Source organism: Solea senegalensis, linkage group LG7 (genome assembly GCF_019176455.1).
Source record: "Solea senegalensis isolate Sse05_10M linkage group LG7, IFAPA_SoseM_1, whole genome shotgun sequence".
Lineage (NCBI taxonomy): Eukaryota > Metazoa > Chordata > Actinopteri > Pleuronectiformes > Soleidae > Solea > Solea senegalensis.
In genome coordinates, this window is record NC_058027.1 from 19770404 (window position 1) to 19788803 (window position 18400).

At 40.7% G+C, this 18400-nt stretch overlaps 1 protein-coding gene and 1 long non-coding RNA gene across 6 annotated transcripts in view; one reads left to right on the plus strand and one right to left on the minus strand.

Moving 5' to 3' along the window:
- Positions 1–18400, minus strand: part of chd9 (chromodomain helicase DNA binding protein 9) — a 66193-nt gene that overhangs the window by 32989 nt on the left and 14804 nt on the right. For 3 of the 5 annotated variants that reach the window (XM_044030573.1, XM_044030571.1, XM_044030570.1), the window contains exon 3: positions 6743–7149. In XM_044030573.1, the coding sequence (XP_043886508.1) occupies positions 6743–7149 (407 nt within the window). Of the gene's footprint in view, positions 1–6742; positions 7150–9032; positions 9227–17770; positions 17882–18400 lie in introns of those variants that run through there. The other 2 variants (XM_044030574.1, XM_044030575.1) reach the window with 2 other exon arrangements.
- LOC122772479 lies at positions 9238–11242 on the plus strand. Its single transcript, XR_006360781.1, has 2 exons — positions 9238–9750; positions 9884–11242. It is a non-coding gene; the product is annotated as an uncharacterized LOC122772479 (long non-coding RNA).

Consider the following 18400-nt stretch of genomic DNA (forward strand, 5'->3'; position numbering starts at 1 on the left):
TTGTTATATGGAGCAAAGGAAGCAGAATTTTTTCACATTTAAGAACCTGAAGACTTGATTCAAGTTGACTATTGATTTAGTAAAATCGAATAATATTTAATTAAGAGTAATTGTTTCAGCCGTATATCACAGTAAATATTCAGCTCTCAACCCTCCTGATAACTATACATTATGATAACCATCCTCTCTAATTTCTTAATGTTCATTACTGACAGAGGATAAAGTGATTTATTTTTCTTCTCACCATAATATAAAGAGGTTATTCTCCAGGATCATCTCTAATGAGACTACAGCTGTCCCTGATATAACATTACAGATTGATGCATGACAATAGGATAGCGCAAGCTTTTTCCTGAGAGTAAAAATCTCATTGCTGTTCGAGGCTTACTCCTATTGTGCCAAGTAACCTCCATCCTTTATCCCCCAAGTGTTGTCCTGCCCTATTTGGCATGCCACCACTGGGAGAGAATGTGTGAGGGGTTTGATTTTAATAGCATCAAGATATGATGGGGCTTTGCAGGCCAAGATTGCAATGTGGTGCTTCAGCATCTCAGAGGGGCCTTCATCTGCTTTAAGCCGGTCTACCTCAAGAATTATGATTATGTGCGAGTCATCCTCAAAGCTAGTGTAAAATGCACTGTGTGAGTTTCTCATCCTGAGGGGCTCATAGAGACAGTGTAGCTGGCCCTTGTCAGGAAATACCCTTAATGCTTATGAATGAAAGGCTATAATCTCTGTTCCCCACAGTACACAACTGGAAATGGTAAATAGCACAATCAAGACATGTGCAGTAGTACATGTGGTCAGTGGTCATGATGTCTGCTTTGTTCAGCAAACACTTTAAACCTTGACAAAACCCACGCAAACACATACTCGAGATAACATTAACACAAAGCAGAACACATTTATATACTTTACTAGCCACATAGTCACACGTGTGCACATGCACACCTTGCGTGGGATTAACTAGGGAAAACATTCATTAAAAAATAGCTTTAGCTTTTCCTACTGAAAAGTGGAGGGAAAAAGAGATTAGAGCGCAAGCAGGCAAGCAGTGAAATATGAACATCTATATGCTGCTGCATATACCGTACACTAGACTTAATCCTCCATTTTCTATCATGTAAGTGATCTCACAAGCACCATTTTGTTTGATATTTTGCCGCTACCCCGCTGCTTTGTACTATCAGCATATTTAGAACATGCCTCCTCACAGGAAACACTGAATGCACGGCTTTGAGCATGCTGCAGTAACCAAATTTATATTAGGAAAAAAATAAAAAAGGGGGGAGGGGCTGGGGGGAAACAAAAAGGAATGAGCAGCATAGTGCTTTCGTCTGATGATTGTGTGAGGTTATTTTTCATCAGGTAGGGTAAAGAAAAAAGAAGTTGCTATGTTCATGCAGGCCTGGTCTGAAGGATAACCCTAGCTTCACCAAAGAACAGATTTTGCTGATGAATATTTTCATCACAATCACCTTAGATCTACCAATGCCTTTGTTTCATTTGATAAAGGGCAGGATTAATCCTTTGCTTTTACACCGTGCTAAAATTAATGGCCTATGAAATGAATTGCACAATCTCATACGGTTTTCAAACGACAATATAATACAGTATGCATTGCATTTATGTATGTATTGCATTTTTTGCATCATTCAATGTAGGCTGCCCACCTGTCACAATATTTATGCTATCATATGGGGAAGCTGCTGAACGAACAGATTTCCCATATGATGACGATATGGCCTCAAATGTACTTGCTAAGCAGCTAGTAGCAACCCAGAGAAGCTACTTAGAAGTGCTGCATGGGTTAGTCGAAACCTGATAGTGGTCACTGAAAAACAAAGCCTTAATTAAACAGACAATAAGAAAAAAACTGTGTAAGCTGTCTCAGGCTCCATTTCCTGCTCAAAAGCAATCACATGCAATGTGAGTATGAACACACACTCAACACCAAATCCACATACAACTTCAGGCTTTCTAAACACAAGCCTGCACATCCCCTTCACAGAACAGAGGCTTCAGTAATGACTTTAGCGGAAGGTTAGTAGCTCCTCAGCTGAGATGCATTAATATTTTACAGGGAGATCCTGGGTGGTGCTTGCATGTGAACAGGACTCTCCCCCTGTATGGACCTCTCAACCGTGCTTCTTGTCATTGTGTGCACAAGCCATCTCCATTACCCCACTTTAGCAAAGGAACAACCATCTCAGCAGCTTTGTAGAGACACATTTTTGCAAGTGAGCAAATAATATTTCTCAATGTGTTTGGCTGTTCAAGCTAAATACAGTAGGAGCAAGCAAATCCTGTCTTTGGGCCAACACTCCATCACTGATTGTGTCAACTACTGAGGTTAATGGTTTGAGGACCCAAGAAAACATGGAGGTTCTATCCAAGATCAATTTTGATACAGAAAACATTTTAGAACACTAACACACTTGATACTTGACATTGAACATGAGACGTATAGCCATATTCCACCATAAACAACCATGCTGTAGTGTTGTTTTGCCCCTAGACCAATGATGTTGCTATGCCTCTATCCTTTTTCCTCCCCGTCATGTGACCACACTTATTCAGTTCCACTGTAAAATGTTTTACTAATAAACAATGTATGTGCTTGAGTATCTTATCGGCTCAGTTTCACCAACTGAATTTACAAGCGTGAATTGCTTTGTATCTTTATTTTTAAAACATCGATACATTTGAATGATTCTGGAAAAAGAGACCAACTAATAGACCAATATGGATGTGTTCATGTTGTAGTTCTGTTTACCTTACATTGCAATCAGCCTGGTCAAGTTCTCACTTCTCTTTATTTAAGGCTCAGACCTGCCTGACTGCCTTAATGAAAAGTTGCTGGATTTTGCTATGTGTCCAGAACATGATAGAAGTATATGTTTTTTTTATACAATTCATCATAACATAATTAACACTCCAACAAAGGGAAAATGTTTTTCCATATCTTCATGGCCAACATATATGCTGCTTAATAAGACCTCAACTTCAACACTACATAGAGATCTTCAGAAACGTGTTTGTTCTTTGTTGTGCAGTTTCTAGTAATTATAAAAGTAACAACTCGATGCATAATCATTTGCCAGCTATGAATCTTCACACACCTAATGAAACATTCATACTCCCACGGGCCTCCTTTCATATACAGAAAGAACTATAGGTCATTGTCACAGTTGTGCAGAAGGCCTGCATATTTGAACTACTTTTCTCAACTAAAAGAAAAAGAGGAAAACATGGGAATTACAACTGCAAACAATGACTCAGTTTCTGCATCATATATGTAAACCAGTGTAGATTAGAGTCACATCATGTGTTCCACCATTCAAACGGAACCAAATTCAGGGTAACATCCAGAGTGATTTTTCCTTCTAAAATAAACAAAACCACATTTTAATAAAACCTATGTAGTAGTTTCTATTGTATGATGGACTTTAATTGTTTTATGTTTTTAAAATCGCTGGAATGCATCATGCTGAAAAAGAATGAATGAAACAAGTTGAACTATAAGCACGCTATGCTGAATGCCTCCTTATGAGATGTTTCTTCTGCATGTAGGCCAAGTATGGTGACACTAAAAATGGGTTACAGAGCTCATTACCTCATCACAAAGATTATTATCAGTGAAACATTTGTGTCACATTCAAATGACACGACTGCAGACAACTTGGTAACTCCCCTTCCTGACTAGCTAGACTTGGATTAAATGGTAATGCTAATAGTTTAGTCAAATCTGAATGAGAGTGGTTAGGAGGGGGAAAAAAAAAGATCGTTTGCATGAGTAATATACCTCCTCTCATGAATACAGGTTCGAGGTAACACTAAAACCACAACAAAGACCCTTCCCTCTGTTCTAGCTAACACACCATATCATGAAATCATCTTCAAAGCACTGACTAGTATAACTGAAGGCATTGTTACAACACTAATCCACCCGGATCAAGCAGGCTTCATTAAAGGGAGAGAATCATCAATGCAACAGCAATCTCTCTCGCTGTAGAAGCAGCATTCAACAAACAAATCTGGACTTTTCTCTCCCACAACACTGTAGACATGTGGCTTTGGAAATTGTACTTCATTCTCTGAAAAGGATAACACCAACAGTTGCAGTTATAGTGGTATTACTTCTCAGTGCTTCACACTACAACAGAAACCCAGACAAAGAGCCCTACTCTCTCTTTATATAACCCCTAGCTACTGCTATCTGTTACAATTCAGTGGAATTTCAACCTTGAACTCGAGCCATAAAATCAATTCTCATGCAGATGACATACCGCACAGTAAACGTATAAACTTACATTTAATAAACTCCACCAGGATTATGCCAAGAGACATTCAAACTCATTTCATTCACTCATTTTCAGACATATCAGGATATACTGTCACATGGAGAAAATCAATGATCCTACTACTGAAAAAGATTAAGTGGCATAACGTGGACCAGAGCTAAACCTGACTCCCACTTTATCATTGGCAACATTGGGTACCTTGCAATTAACATCTACCCCAGGTTAAAAATGACAAAAGTCATGCACATAACACATCTCACGCAACATCAAATGAGCTCCAACACCTCTGACATCTCTCTGACCTCAAAATACCACAGATACATACATACAGCATTGTCTTCCAGTTTGTTACTTCCCACATCTGACTACGCCATTCCACTGACTCCACCGCTCTGCTCACTGGGATGTCTGCTCTAACAATTCCTGACACAAAATATCAGAACTCACAATCTGTCTTGCACATATTCATTAGGCTCTTAACTGATTGAAACAATACATCTATTCATCAATGTGTTCCTTTCTTTCTATTTTCTACACTTTACTCTCGACACAGTTCCCATCAGTATTGTTTGTTCGATTGACTGTTTATTCCCCAAGAGAAAATGAATGTTCATGTTGGTCAAACAATCAAATCAAGTGATTTCGAGTCCTGTCATCTGCCTGTTAGATCTTCTGATGTTACCCCAATATCTTCGACACCACATTATATGTTCCCGTTTTGTGCCTTTACAGTTAATTTTACATTAACACAGGGTGGACAATTAGGTTGTGAATAAACTGGGGACAGTTGTTTATATACTTAATTTGGACTGTGCATAAAATTTTGGATGCCTTATTTGTAAATTTATTTTAGGTGTAAATATATATGAAGACATTTAGTTATTTAACAGGGAAGCGAGAAAAGGGGTAGGTACAAAGAAGTTTTACATCACTCTCTTGCTTGTGTTTTTATCATTATTATTTTACTTTTACTTTGTGGTCAAAATAAAATAAAAGTCATTCATTCTTTGTTTATGTACTAACATGGAAGGTGGATACCAGCGGCATAGCTATTGTTTTGGTTTTGTGCCCCATCACTGTTCAATAAGATTAAGACTAAGATTAAGTTTTGCATCGGTAGAAGTACGTATGAACGTAGTTAGCGTATGAATAATGAAAGAAAAAAAACCATCCAACATGAACTGCCAAGCTAGTGGAGCAACATCACCACAACTGATGCTTCCAACATCTCATTCTTCTCCAGAACATTAGCACAGCTACAAGTTTCTCATCAGTTAAACAAACTCGAGCAAAATCCATTGACTGTTTCAGCTTTTCTTCCTCTGCTGTGTGGCTTAGCAAATCATGAATAAACTCAGCAGTCACATTATTGTTGACCATTGTAAATCACTCTTAAAACTATGTCTGAAAAACACAGGCCGTGGATCACAAGTTGTTGCAAAAGCCTGACATCACATTACCACATTAAAAAACCCCAAAGTATTTTCCTTCGGCTTCCTGACACGGTCCTCATGCTTATATGAGCTGATATTTCAATCGCTTGTGTTGGGTGTGGCTTACACTGCGTATAGCTGTTTAACGGGGGATGGGAGGCAGGATTACAGTATCTGTACATAAGCACTACTTGACTGAATATACTAGGCAGAGCTGTCTCACATGTAAATGCTGCCTTTGTTTGCTCCTTTTATGTCTATGCTGATGACTGAGCCTGGTTTATTGTTATGGCATGCAGTAAATTCTGTTGAACTTTGAGCTTCCATCTAAGCAACCACAGGCAGAAAATGTTCTGCCTGTTAGTACAAATGCACCAACAAAATGTGTTGAAGGGAAATCATCGACTCAAACTCACAACACAAAACCTGTTTACATAGTGACTTATAGTGCCATCAATAGATATAGAGACTCCCTTGCCGTTTGTCAGGCCATCAGGCATAAGTTACACTCTTATGGTAACAAAAATCAAATCCCTCAGGCTCAGATCCATTTTCATATGTATTTGTAAGTTTTCTGCTAAATTGTTGTAACTGAAACAAACCATTGTGTTTACAGAGCAAATGACATGTATAAGTTTGCCTTAGGTTATGCACATCAACTATAAAATGGCTGCAGGTGAAACGAAGAGACTTGAAACGTACAAAGTGTTTTTTTTCCCCCCAATTCTGACTAAACAGCAGCAAATAGAAGATGGAATTTTAATTTCATCTACTGAGTGTTATTTACACTACTTCACACAACAATTAATTTGTTCATTTGCTGGTTACAGCTGCTCATATGTGGATGTGTGCGACATGTTTAATTAAATTAAGAACTTAATCTGTTTTAGACATTAATTTGTCACACCTGTTTGTGTGCATTTGGACTGCCATGATGTAGGATCCAGTTTAATTACAAAAACAGTGGTAAACACAGCAGTAATAATGGTTGTAACTAGTACATACCCAATTTTGGCCTTCTGTTTGGATTTGGAGCAGGGTACAACGCAGGCCTTTCTACTCATCTTCTGTTTGGACCGTGCCTTGCTGTTTCCTTTGTGTTCACGATCTCGGTGGCTCCTGTACTGTGAGGAAGAACTAGGGAAGCTCTCAGGGCTCATGACACGGGGGATGTTCTTCTCCCCGCGCTGCCGGGCCTTTGCGATAGCCTCTGATATTATCCTATTGGCCTTTTCCTGCTTGTCCTGTGTCAATGTCTCCATCTGATGGTGTGTCCTCCGTGTCCTTTTCTCAGATGAAGAGCTTGAGGAAGATGAGGATGATGAGGAAGAGGAGGAAGACGATGAGCTGCTCTTCAATGGGGGACTGAGGGCCCGAACCTGGCTAACAGGACCATTAGCGTTCTTTCTGGGCTATAGAGACAGAGAGAATAGAAAAAGAATAAAGTATTAGTGGGCGATAAATTACTATTAGGAAATCAATAGTATTTTAAGACATGATGTCATCTGTTATCAATGTCACAATCCCATTGCATAGCAGGTTCTCACAAAAAATGACAAACCAAACAAAAAGATCAAATTGAGCTTTGTCTGTTTAAGCACATTATAGATTTCACAGCGAGTCTTTTTCCACGTATTGATTTACTGAGGTAGGTGTTTTTCTAAAAGTAATACTAGAAAATGAAGCTAAAAATAACAAGGTTTTTTAAAAAGGCGAGTTTAAAAAGCAAGTCGTCTTTCATTTACTTTATGAAAATGGCACCAGCACTGAAGCAGGTGCCATTTCACTGAACAATAAGTATTATAATCGCATCTGAAAATTTGGCATAAATAAGAAAAAAATACTGCAAGATACCGCAACTCCTTTAATGAATCCACTGTGATACTGTGACCACTGCAACTATCACCAACTCATTCATAAAACCACATCCCTGTGGAGATCGTGTGAACCACTCTGGCAGCAGCGTTTCTTGATGTCAGGTGCTTGAAGTGAACCTATCTCTCTGCATGATGCTCACTTTCAGCCTCCTGACCAACTCCTCTCTCTCTCTCTCTCTGCTCTCTACTCTCAGTGGATCCCCTTCTTTAGAGAGGTCAGTTTTTCCTCCATCAGGTGAAGCACAGTCTGAAATTTGAATACTTTTAGGTGGCACATGCAAATCAAACACAGGATAAACATCAGCTCTACTGTATGTATAATATGTGAATAATAGATGGAATGACTGTGGTTATACTAACACAAATGCCTTGTGGTGGGCCTTGAGTCCAGCAGCGAGGGAACCCATAAATGGATGACCTAATCTAAAATTGTGTTGCGAATGCCTACATGGCCCAGGCATGGCCGGCTGCTTTTATTTTTCCACACAGCCAGCTAAATAAAGATAATTAGCTTGAACCAGACCAACAAAGTGGGGGCAGGGACTTGAATAATCAGTGGAAGGAAAAAAAACACACACACACAAATACACTACACAAGTACAAGAGCTGCATTATGACTTTCACGTGAACAACGCTACAGAGATTATTAAGGATAAATGAACTAGATCGTGCTGGAATGTTCTCATTCATGTTAATGGTAGGAAAAAAAAAAAAAAAAGAGGGGAGGGGTTGAAAGTAAAGCTCACGAGCAGAAGAACATGAGAGCACATGAAAGAGGTAACAAGAGGAAGAAAATATGAAAATAGGCGTCTATCAGAGAGAGGGCAAGAGAGAGAGAGATAAAAATGCACCAAAAGTGAGAGCACTGCAGCTGTGTAATAGATCTATAAATAACTGAAATTACAGCCTGCCAGCACTGCAGCGATTTCAATCTTTCTAGCAGCACGCAGTCCCATGAAAACGATGGGGACCATTATAGCCCATGAAAAGGTAGCGTAAGCTCCATTTGGGCTGGCAAGCTTTTCCTCACTCTCACTCGCGCATTTTCACATGTAATGAGCTCTCTGGTGACTGACAGGCTCAACTCATGGAGGACACACACACACACTCATCATACTGTACATAAACTACAGCACAGGGCAGTGTGAAGTGAGGTTCAAAGGAGGATTAAAAAGTAATGTTTGGAATGAATAGACAGTGGGGGTGGGGAAAAGAAAGCATGGTTGATCGAGTGCGCTTTGATAAGGTCTAGCACTGCAAAGCAAATGAGTACAGAGAAGAGGAAAAAAGCAGCAATGAGTTCAAGATGGCGGCAGTGCAGCATGAGCCAGTAGCAGGAGAGGTTGTTCAGTTCCTGCCGGCCCCTCCTCCTCCCCCTCGTACCTCCTCCCTCCCAGCACTCAGAGCAGCTCACTTACCCTTCCTCTTGGCCTCTTCACTGTAGACATGGTGTTTTTTTATCCTTCCTCTTTCCTCCCCCTCTCCAACCGGCTAACAAAGCCTTGCCCTTTCGCGGGTTTTTTTTCTCCTCTCTCTGTTGCTTGCTCACGCTTTCTCTTAGAAACACACTCACTCTTTTTCCCTCAACAGTCGTTTTCTCTCACTCTTTCTTGAGCCGTGTGTCCCCCCCCTCCCCTCCCTCTCTCTCTCTCCACGTTTGCCTCCCCTCCTCCTCCTCCCTGGGCAACTCTTCTCCTCAGGCAGTGTGAGAGCACTGGAGCCGTCCGTCTCCTCCTCCCCCAGCAGGCAGGGCTCAAGAGGAGCGCATGGGAGCTCTCTCTCTCCCTCACCCTCGTTTGTCTCTTCACAGGGTGATGAGGGAGCAGCACTGTGGGCGGTAGAGGAGGTGCGTGGCAGTCCAGGAAGCTCTCATTCTGCTGTTGCGTGCTGCTTTGCCGTCGTCCGGCTTCACCCAAGTCTCTCTCACTCTACGCGAGTGTGTGTGTATCAGAGTTGCCTTCCCCTACCTCCTCTCTCCTCCCCTCATTGATTCCTCTTTCCGCCTGCCTTTCGTGTGGGCTCTCTGTGACTTTCTGAGCCCTTTCCCTCTTATTTCTGGTTCTTTCCTTCTCTTGTTGCTTTTTAGTTTCCCTTTTAGCGCCTCTCCTCGTCTTCTTCTTCACCAGTCAGGATAAGGTAGGTTACTCCTTTTATTACACACAAAAAAAAGCTTTTGTGTTAGATTGCTCGCTTGTTTGGCCGGTTGTTTATTCCTCCTTTTCACTAGTCTTTTTCCTCCTTCTCCCTCGCTGCCCTCCCCTTTGCCTAGCTGGGGCGTGTATGGCGAGCTTCAGAGTCTGGCAGGCAGAACGGTGGAAAATGAAAGCACAAAGCAGCAAAATGCATCAGCATGAATATTAGAGATGTCGTTAAAACCCAGACTCGTTTCTCCCCCTCTCTCTCTCTCACTCGCTCTCTCCACTTGCTCTCTCACTCATTTTCTCTCTCTCTCTTTGTAAGGAAGTAGGCCAGCAGATGGTGCTAGCAGTTATTAAATTAACTTTCACAACTTAACCCCCACAGCACTGGATTTCTCCCACAACAAATATCAACATAACTGCTTTTGTTTTTTGTCCTTGCGTAGGTCATTGTCGGTGACGTGCTGATTTATTTACGGAACAGTATCATTCAAGAGTCAGATGAACAAACAGATAAAGACAAAAAACTAAAGATTACAAACATTTTACCGACACAAACAGCTGACAAAGTTGAATTAATCTAAAAAAAAAAAAAAAATCGAGACACAGATATTCCATTCCCTAACCATATCAGACACATCAAGCCTTCATTACCTACAGCGGTGACGTAAAACACTTGTCGACACCCTGCTATGACTTTTGGAAAACACATTCCACGAGGGGAAACTGAGTTGTCCCCATAGCATGCGACTCTTCCGCAGAGCCAGAAGAGATCATGAGTGAGCCAGCCTTTTACAGATTCTTGTCAGCGTGATACAGGGGCCATGTGCACTAGCTGGCACATGGTATTGAGGTATTGAGCATAGACATGCAGCTGGCCTGAAGCCAGGAACAGCACACAGCACTACTAAGCCAGGGCCTGAGTTACTGACACATACTTTGTTAGCTTAAAAATGTTTCTACGGTGCAAAAACGGCTAAACAGGCTTCAAACCAGCCAACACCATTTTCACTTCATGTATTTCAATACACAGGAATTAGTGGGCTGCTCCTGTTCAACCAGTGACCCACCCACCTGTGGCTTGGAAGAAAGGTATGCTTTTGACACTATTGATGGCCAGACCAAACACACAGATTTTATGAGGGCTAAGTGAAGACGAGAACCAGATTCAAAGAAGTATTTCTGACAGGTACAGCTGAATACAGGCTATTTACCTACAGAGAATAGTACACTCAACACAGCACAGAGCAAGATATACTAAATAAAGCTAATATGAACATGACAAAGTGAATATAAAAATGACTTAAAGGACATAAAAATGTTTGTTGTGTCATTGTTTTTGCTTATTTTTCTATTGTAGCTCCAAACTAAACAATACTTACTGTGAGCTAATCAACGTATGGTGTGAAATGTGGGCGAAAGCTACCACACATGGTTTTACATTGCACATTGTAAAGGTAACCTAAATAAAGTTCTATTCAACTGACCAACTGTAATGGTGTGGACAGCCTTATTTATACTGGGTAAGTATAAAAGACGGGTGTTGGGTTGTAAGATCAGTGAGATGCTGCTTGAACACAGGTATGATAGCGACATTGAAGATTATCTCACTGTATCTCTGTGGTTTGTGTAGTTGTACATTCTACAGCTTTATATCTCCTACAAAAACAGAGATGACTGCTAAGCATGTTTATCAATGGTTGTCCTTCCCAAGTGTATGCAGCAGCAGCCATCAGGTCCTCCTGCCAGGACAGGCCTTTGAGTTTGGACTGTAAAGCAGACCACATGGTCATTGGGAGCCGGGCACCATCGTCCTCTCCAAGCTAAACAAATGCACTGTCACTTAATGCCTGCCAAGGTACAGCCACTTTACAGAGGGAGAGATTTGTCTATACACATCCACAGTGCAGTGGTTGTTAAAAACTCACACAGGCACTGAGCTCTATTCAAGTTCTTTACAAAGTCTCTACTAAATTGTCACGGTCAAAATGGAAACAGAATGATTGCCTCAATTACTGCATATAGAGAGAAATATAGAGGGTCTATTTAAAACACAGAAAGACTTATGACCATAAATGGCTTCTCAGTCAAGATAAAAAAAATATATTTCCTGGACATGCTTGTTAAAACCAAAGAAAGACATAAGCAACAACACAGAACAACAGTCACTACTTCAATATGGCATGAAGTCAAAGCTCCTTGGCAACTATACAGTTAATATGCAAACAAGCCTAGCAGATCTGTATAGGGGAGTGGCTTCCGTTAAGGACCGATGAGGGAGGGGAGTCGAAGAGGAAGGGGAGGGGAGTAGCAGAGCTGTTGAAAAGAAGGGGAAAAAAAACTCTGCTTGTGTGTGTCTGTGTGCGTGTGTGCATGTGCACAGAGAGAAAAGGGGTGGCTGCGGAGGCACAGGTGTCCGTCTCTGAACACTCCATTACTTCCTCATCAAAGAGCCTGTATTAGCGTGCCACTGCTCTCATTTCTTGCCTGTACCACCGTGAGAGTCTCAACTAACCCACCATTAGGGAAATGAGAGCCAAGAGCTCACAATGCACTGACTGAAAATGACAAGATGGCTAGCACCCACTGGTGTTTCTCTCACAGTGATGAAATCCATACAATACACTGGTCTGGTTATTGGTAAGTTAAAAAATTATTTAAAAATAAATACAGGGCTCTTGAGTGTGACCAAATTGGTCGTATATGCAACCAAAAAATTTTCTTAATTTTATCTTTGACTGCTCTGGTGCACATATTTCCAGAGTTTCCCATACATTGATCAACGTGTGGCAACAGAATCAACACTGATCATCACCAATTGACCATCCTCAACACAATTTATAAACACAGCATATCGTTTCGTTCATTCATCTCCCTGCCTTGCTGGTAAATCCCTCTTCCCTCCCCTCTCATGCTTCACTGTCCTGTCCAATTAAGGCAAAAAAGCCCCAGAAAATATCTTTAAAAGAATTCACCTAAATGAAAAGATTCGATGCACCAGTGCAAGCAATGCAAAAAGTTAGTCTCGAGCCCTGAAATACCAGTGGGTTAAAATCATCATCCAACAACCAAGGTCAAGTCCATTTTAACTCCAATAGCACACACTCACACACACCTTTTATACAACGATACCGTGTATAGTAGAATCAATAAGCCATTGAACTATTATTGCCGTTTCATTTGGCTGGCACAAAGGCAGAATAGGAGCTACTGTATGTTGTGTTAGGCCACTTCAAACATGGCAGCAAGGCAAAAAATAAAGGCACATCACTCAGGCCCTGAATAATCATTGAGAATCATATCATTGAGAATATTGTAGCATTCACAAACAGCTGACAAGTTAAAGTGAAGATCTTTAAAACTATATCTAGCATTATGGAAGCTAATTTTTAGGACCAAATGCAGTTTAAAAGCACTATTACAACCATTTGGCTTCTTTCTTTAAGACCAGAAAGCTTTACTGAACCTGACAAAACAACTGAGGTAGAAGCAACTTATTTTCTTAATATTAAATAACATTAACATTAAACATAGCTGGCTTCTTGAGGATGACTAATGTTTTTGAGCAATAAAAAAAAGCAACAGCCCTCTCCACCTGGGTGGTGCTCACCACCCTCTGATCTTGGCCACTAACGGGCAAACAGGGATTAGTTACCCCGCTACCATGCTCAAGAGAGCCTACTCAGCAGTTTCTCAGCTGATTTACAACAGCAAACCAAAACCAACCATGTCTGTTGTATGGTCAATTCTCTTGACTTTAATACATTAAAACAATGAATGGAAATCCCAAATTAGGTATTCATGACTTTAACCTCAGTCTGAAGATTGGTCCCTGAAACAGATCCATCTAGCATCATTTGTGTGACTAACAGATAAAAAACTTGTTTGCCTTCATATGAATAATTAGGTCCCTAATCAAGACTATTAGCCCTATTAGGAACTCTATGTAAGCTATTTTTTTAATACAAGCACACACACATAGACACTGTATTCTGCTGTATCATCAGGATTAACCCTGCAGCAATCCCAAAGAAGTACATTTATTCTTGTCTGTTAAGTGAATTGGCCACAGATGAGACAACACTGCTGGTAGGCAAATTATCACCAGAGAAAGCCTGCTGCTCTAACCAGCAACTCCCCTCCAACAGGCTTTAGAGGGCTCCAGACTAACCTTTTGCATTGGTTGTAATACCTTGGTGAAGCAGCACCCACATTTTTCAATGTGCCACCTTCAGTGCTACAATTTTAAGGGTTGCCTTTTTTCATACCCCATATACAAGGATTGCAAGCAAGAATAAGGCGGATGTCTGTTTTCATTAGAAGCAAGAAGATAGCACACACAAAATGGAGGCATTGCTTTGCTGGTTAGATCAACAGGAAAACTCCTGACTGTTGTGTCATGGTTATTTGGTTAATATAGGGCGACAAACAAATACACAATAAATAAAAAGAATGGCCAGGCAATCTTAGTGAAATAATTACTAAATAACCCTACTGTGGTGTAGTGTTGGCTAGTGTTAAGAGTATATTGTCAGTCACCACCACCACAGTCACGCCGTACGCAGTGCTAATTTTACGAGCAGCGAGTTCACATACAAGGGTGACACATGCTGTGTGTGTAGAGGGGGCAAACAAATGAGCTTTCAGTCTGTGTGTGCATTCCTGCATGGGGATGAATAACAAAACGATGTGTAGTTTTTAAAAAAAACAACAACTTGATTTTGGAGTGTGGACAGATTCATAATAATTGTTATACAAACAAAATGCTGAATTAATTCAACTCCTAACCTGACTTGGATTGAAATGAACACTAGGGGGTGACTGTGAGAACAGTCATGCCACCATCTTCTTTGAAGGTGGGTGTCCTGTCTGAGTCAGTATTTAGTATTTATTTTCAAAAATTTCAAGGATAGGAAAATGGAAAAATGCTAAATAGGAGCATGAACTGCTCATACATTTAACAAGCAGAAGTGCTAATAATAACCAGCACCTGCGGCCTTTTACATATATATTCGAGTAAAAAGTCTGTAGGGCTAACACCTTACTAAACAGGTTTCTCAGATTTTCATTTGATGAAAACTTCCTTTCAAGCAGTGGTGTGTGTACAGGACACACTGTGCAGTTATTTTCCATTCCTCAACTTGCAGCAGTGAACAAACAGAGGCAGTCCCTCTACTGACAATCACTTATCATTTGTGAGCCTTTGTAGCAATTCTGAAAACACTGAACTCAAGCAGATTAACGGTTGTTTTTTAACATATTATCGCCTAGGTTGGACCAACACTCACTCAATTAGTGAATCTTTTGCTCAAGGACTTTCACTGAATGAAGACCACACAGAAAGCTGCAAATGCTTTGTGGGCTAATCTGTTTTGGTTACTTTGGCTTCACCTAGTGCTTATTTTCCCACTGACCCCTGGACCCTGAAGCTGTGAACTGAGTTTGAGAGATGTGCAGAATACAAAGTATATCCCAAGTCTGTCTCTAAACCCATCAGGCCAAATGACTGGGAAGAGCAGGCAAACATTTTAAGGCACCTTTTCTGCACCTTTAAGTGAAAGTTAAACGGGCAGCCACTCAGCATCATTTAAGATTATATTTTAAGAGATAGAACTGCGTGAGTCAAAGTGAAAGCAAGAGGCTGTCCATCTAAAGAGGAGCACAATTCACAATTAACAGCTGACTCTAAGGGTTTACACCGGCGATGCTGCACCCTTTCCTTCCAGACACATTTCAGCAGTATGAAAGCAGGTCTTTTTCAGGTTCCATAAAATATTCCCTCACTTCAATCTTTAGATGCAAACACTTCAGCTTCCAAATATATAGAAGAAATGTCAAAGTTAAATGAATCCTGAGTCAATATCAATTCAAATGTCCGTTTTGGTACTGAACGATATGTTTTCCAGTACTTTCAGCAAAAGTTGTGGTTGTTGAAAATAGGTCCAATGTAATAGGTTGGTACCATTAAAAGTACAATTGGTATCCAATCTTAAATACAATGTTATAACTATTACAAGAGTCATATTGTGACAAACTGGAATTATCCATCAAACTACATACAAGGTCTGTTAAATCAGATGTGTGCACTCATTAAAACATGTGTTTTTCAGCATGTGTTTTTTTTACCCTTTGCATTCAGGCTTGGACTTAAATGCATCTGCTTTTTAGTTGCAACAGAAAAATCTGTTTTTCCATATTGAATTGCACACAGTTTTTAAGTTTTTTATACATCACAAACAAAATTAGAAAGCCTCTTTTAGACTGTTTTTAAACAGTGGTTGTCAGACACCAGGCTGTGACGTGAAGCTGAACTGTGCAAAACAAGCGAGCTGGATGATGCCATTCATTAAAAGGAACATCGGTGCAAACCAAGGAGTGAAGCTGAGAGATGGTCCCTTAGGATATGAAATAGAGAGAGAAATGTACAGAGAGGGAGAGAAAGAGAGGCTGAGGAAGGACTGGCTTCCGTGGAGAGCCGCTTCACATTTCTGCATCATCATACCAGCCCACCCCAAAACATACGTAAACAAGGGCGTGCTTTATGTACTCAATGTCATATATTCTAGTTCTAGTAGTGGTCATTTCTCACCAACATTTGCTTGTATTGTGCTGACAAGTATATTTGTGGGTATTGGCAGACTTCCTCATATAACCTCAAGCAAGTTTCCATCTTCTTTATTGTCTCTTTTGACCAAAACAAGTTATATGTCTATTTTAAACAATTTTCTTGTTACATGTACAACCCTTGTTGAAAGTTGGGGTAGTTTGTAAAATGAAATAGAACAAATATTTATAAATGTTTACAAAATAAAAATAAAAAAATAAAAACAAAATAATTTTAAATTAGATGTCTGTCATATTGTAAAACTACCTGTTAAGAACAATTACTATTTTAGACAATCACTTCCTAGATAGCAAAGTGGAGTCACACTGAGCTACAGACAGGTTTGCACAATAAAATGCCAAAATGCTGAATCATGGCAACAGGGACTACTTTGGATTTAAATAAGGTGGTGGTGTGTGGTAACAACAATTACATATGCAAGCCAAGCCAAGGATACTCGCACAGTAACAAGCAAACCAAGACAACAGGTAACAGGTTATGTTAACAGCTCTCTTTTACAACTTTCAAGGAAAGGAAATTCTTGAAGAAGATACTTGAAGAGCCTATAGTGTAATGTATGAACTGAAATACACTGGCCAGGTACTTTCATTGTTGTTTCTATTTAAATGTCTATATAATGGCACATACTGTAACACGCAAACATTCTTCTTATGAACAATAAAATAAGTTCATTGTGCCGTCAACATAATCCTAGTGTAAAGAAAATACTCATGACACTCAAAGACTTATTGCCTTACAACAATGAAGTCCACGTAGCACCTAGCTAAAGACTTACAAATGTCAAACATGTTTGCTGAACTTACAATCAGTAACCAACCAGCCAACCGTCGTCTGTAGACGGCATGGCAACACTGTGTCAAACTGAGGTCAACAGTCATGCATTTACTGGAACAAAACAGAGCAATATAAGCTTTATCAGTGCTTTGTATGATGTTTTATTCCGACTCCCCCTCCAACCACAAGAAAACAACCAACGTGTCAGTTTTAAACACAAGGGCAAAAAGGTCATTAACTTTTCATGCCTTTTCTAATAAACTCTGCCTTATCCAACACAGAGGCTAATTCAGAAATTAAAATTAAATCGTCAAGCTAATGTCTTTCCATGCCCAGAGACACTGTGGTAGTCTGACCCTCAGCTTTACCCTCTCCACCAAAGGTTAACACGAGTTCAAGGAGGTTGCCTCACGTCACAACAAACCGAAAACTCACATTGCAGTCACAGACACACTCGCATACAAAACCCCATCCACATTTGACTGCTGAGCAAACACTCACCCACCCTTCACCCCTGAAATATATTCAAGGCTATTCAATCCCCCCAAGACAGAGGAAAGACAGAGAAGGGACGAAGGGAAAAGCAGAATAAAAGAACAGAATTTAAATTCAGACCTACTGTGCAGTTTGGGCTGGCAACTTTCCCACATGCTCTTAACACAGTCAATCCAAGTACAACTCCCTCCTCCCTCTCCTCTCCATGGACCGCCCCCATCTCCTGCTCTACTGGGCCCTCCCCTTCGGCCCACAGCAAATACCGCCTGACTTCCTGTTTACCTCTGACCCTTAGTTGTCCCTCCGCCCCTGGCCTTATCTGGCAGTCCTCCAAAGAAGACAGGCTGATGATGCCAGATGCTAACACACAGAGAACACTTGACAGAGAGTAGGCAAAAGGAAGGGTTGGGGAGACACAGAGAGAGAAAAAAAAAGTATGCGAATGAGACAGCCTATGACCATGTGACAAGTGAGGCAGCAGGAGCAGGTTTCACAGAGGCATGTGCGCTCTCTCTCTCTCTCTCTCTCTCTCTCTCTCTCTGTGTCTGTGTGCGTCTGAGTGGAAGGGAGAGAGCTGGGTGATGCATGGTGTCAAGTTTCAGGGCTGATGATGGCACTGTCTGCCCAGTGTGGTTGGCTATGAGTTATAAAAACCTTACAGACTTCAGGAAGCAGCAAAGCTACATGTCGCACAAATGCAGAAACTATGCTTACACGTGCACATACTGCCAACGGTGACACAGCGAGAAAAGGG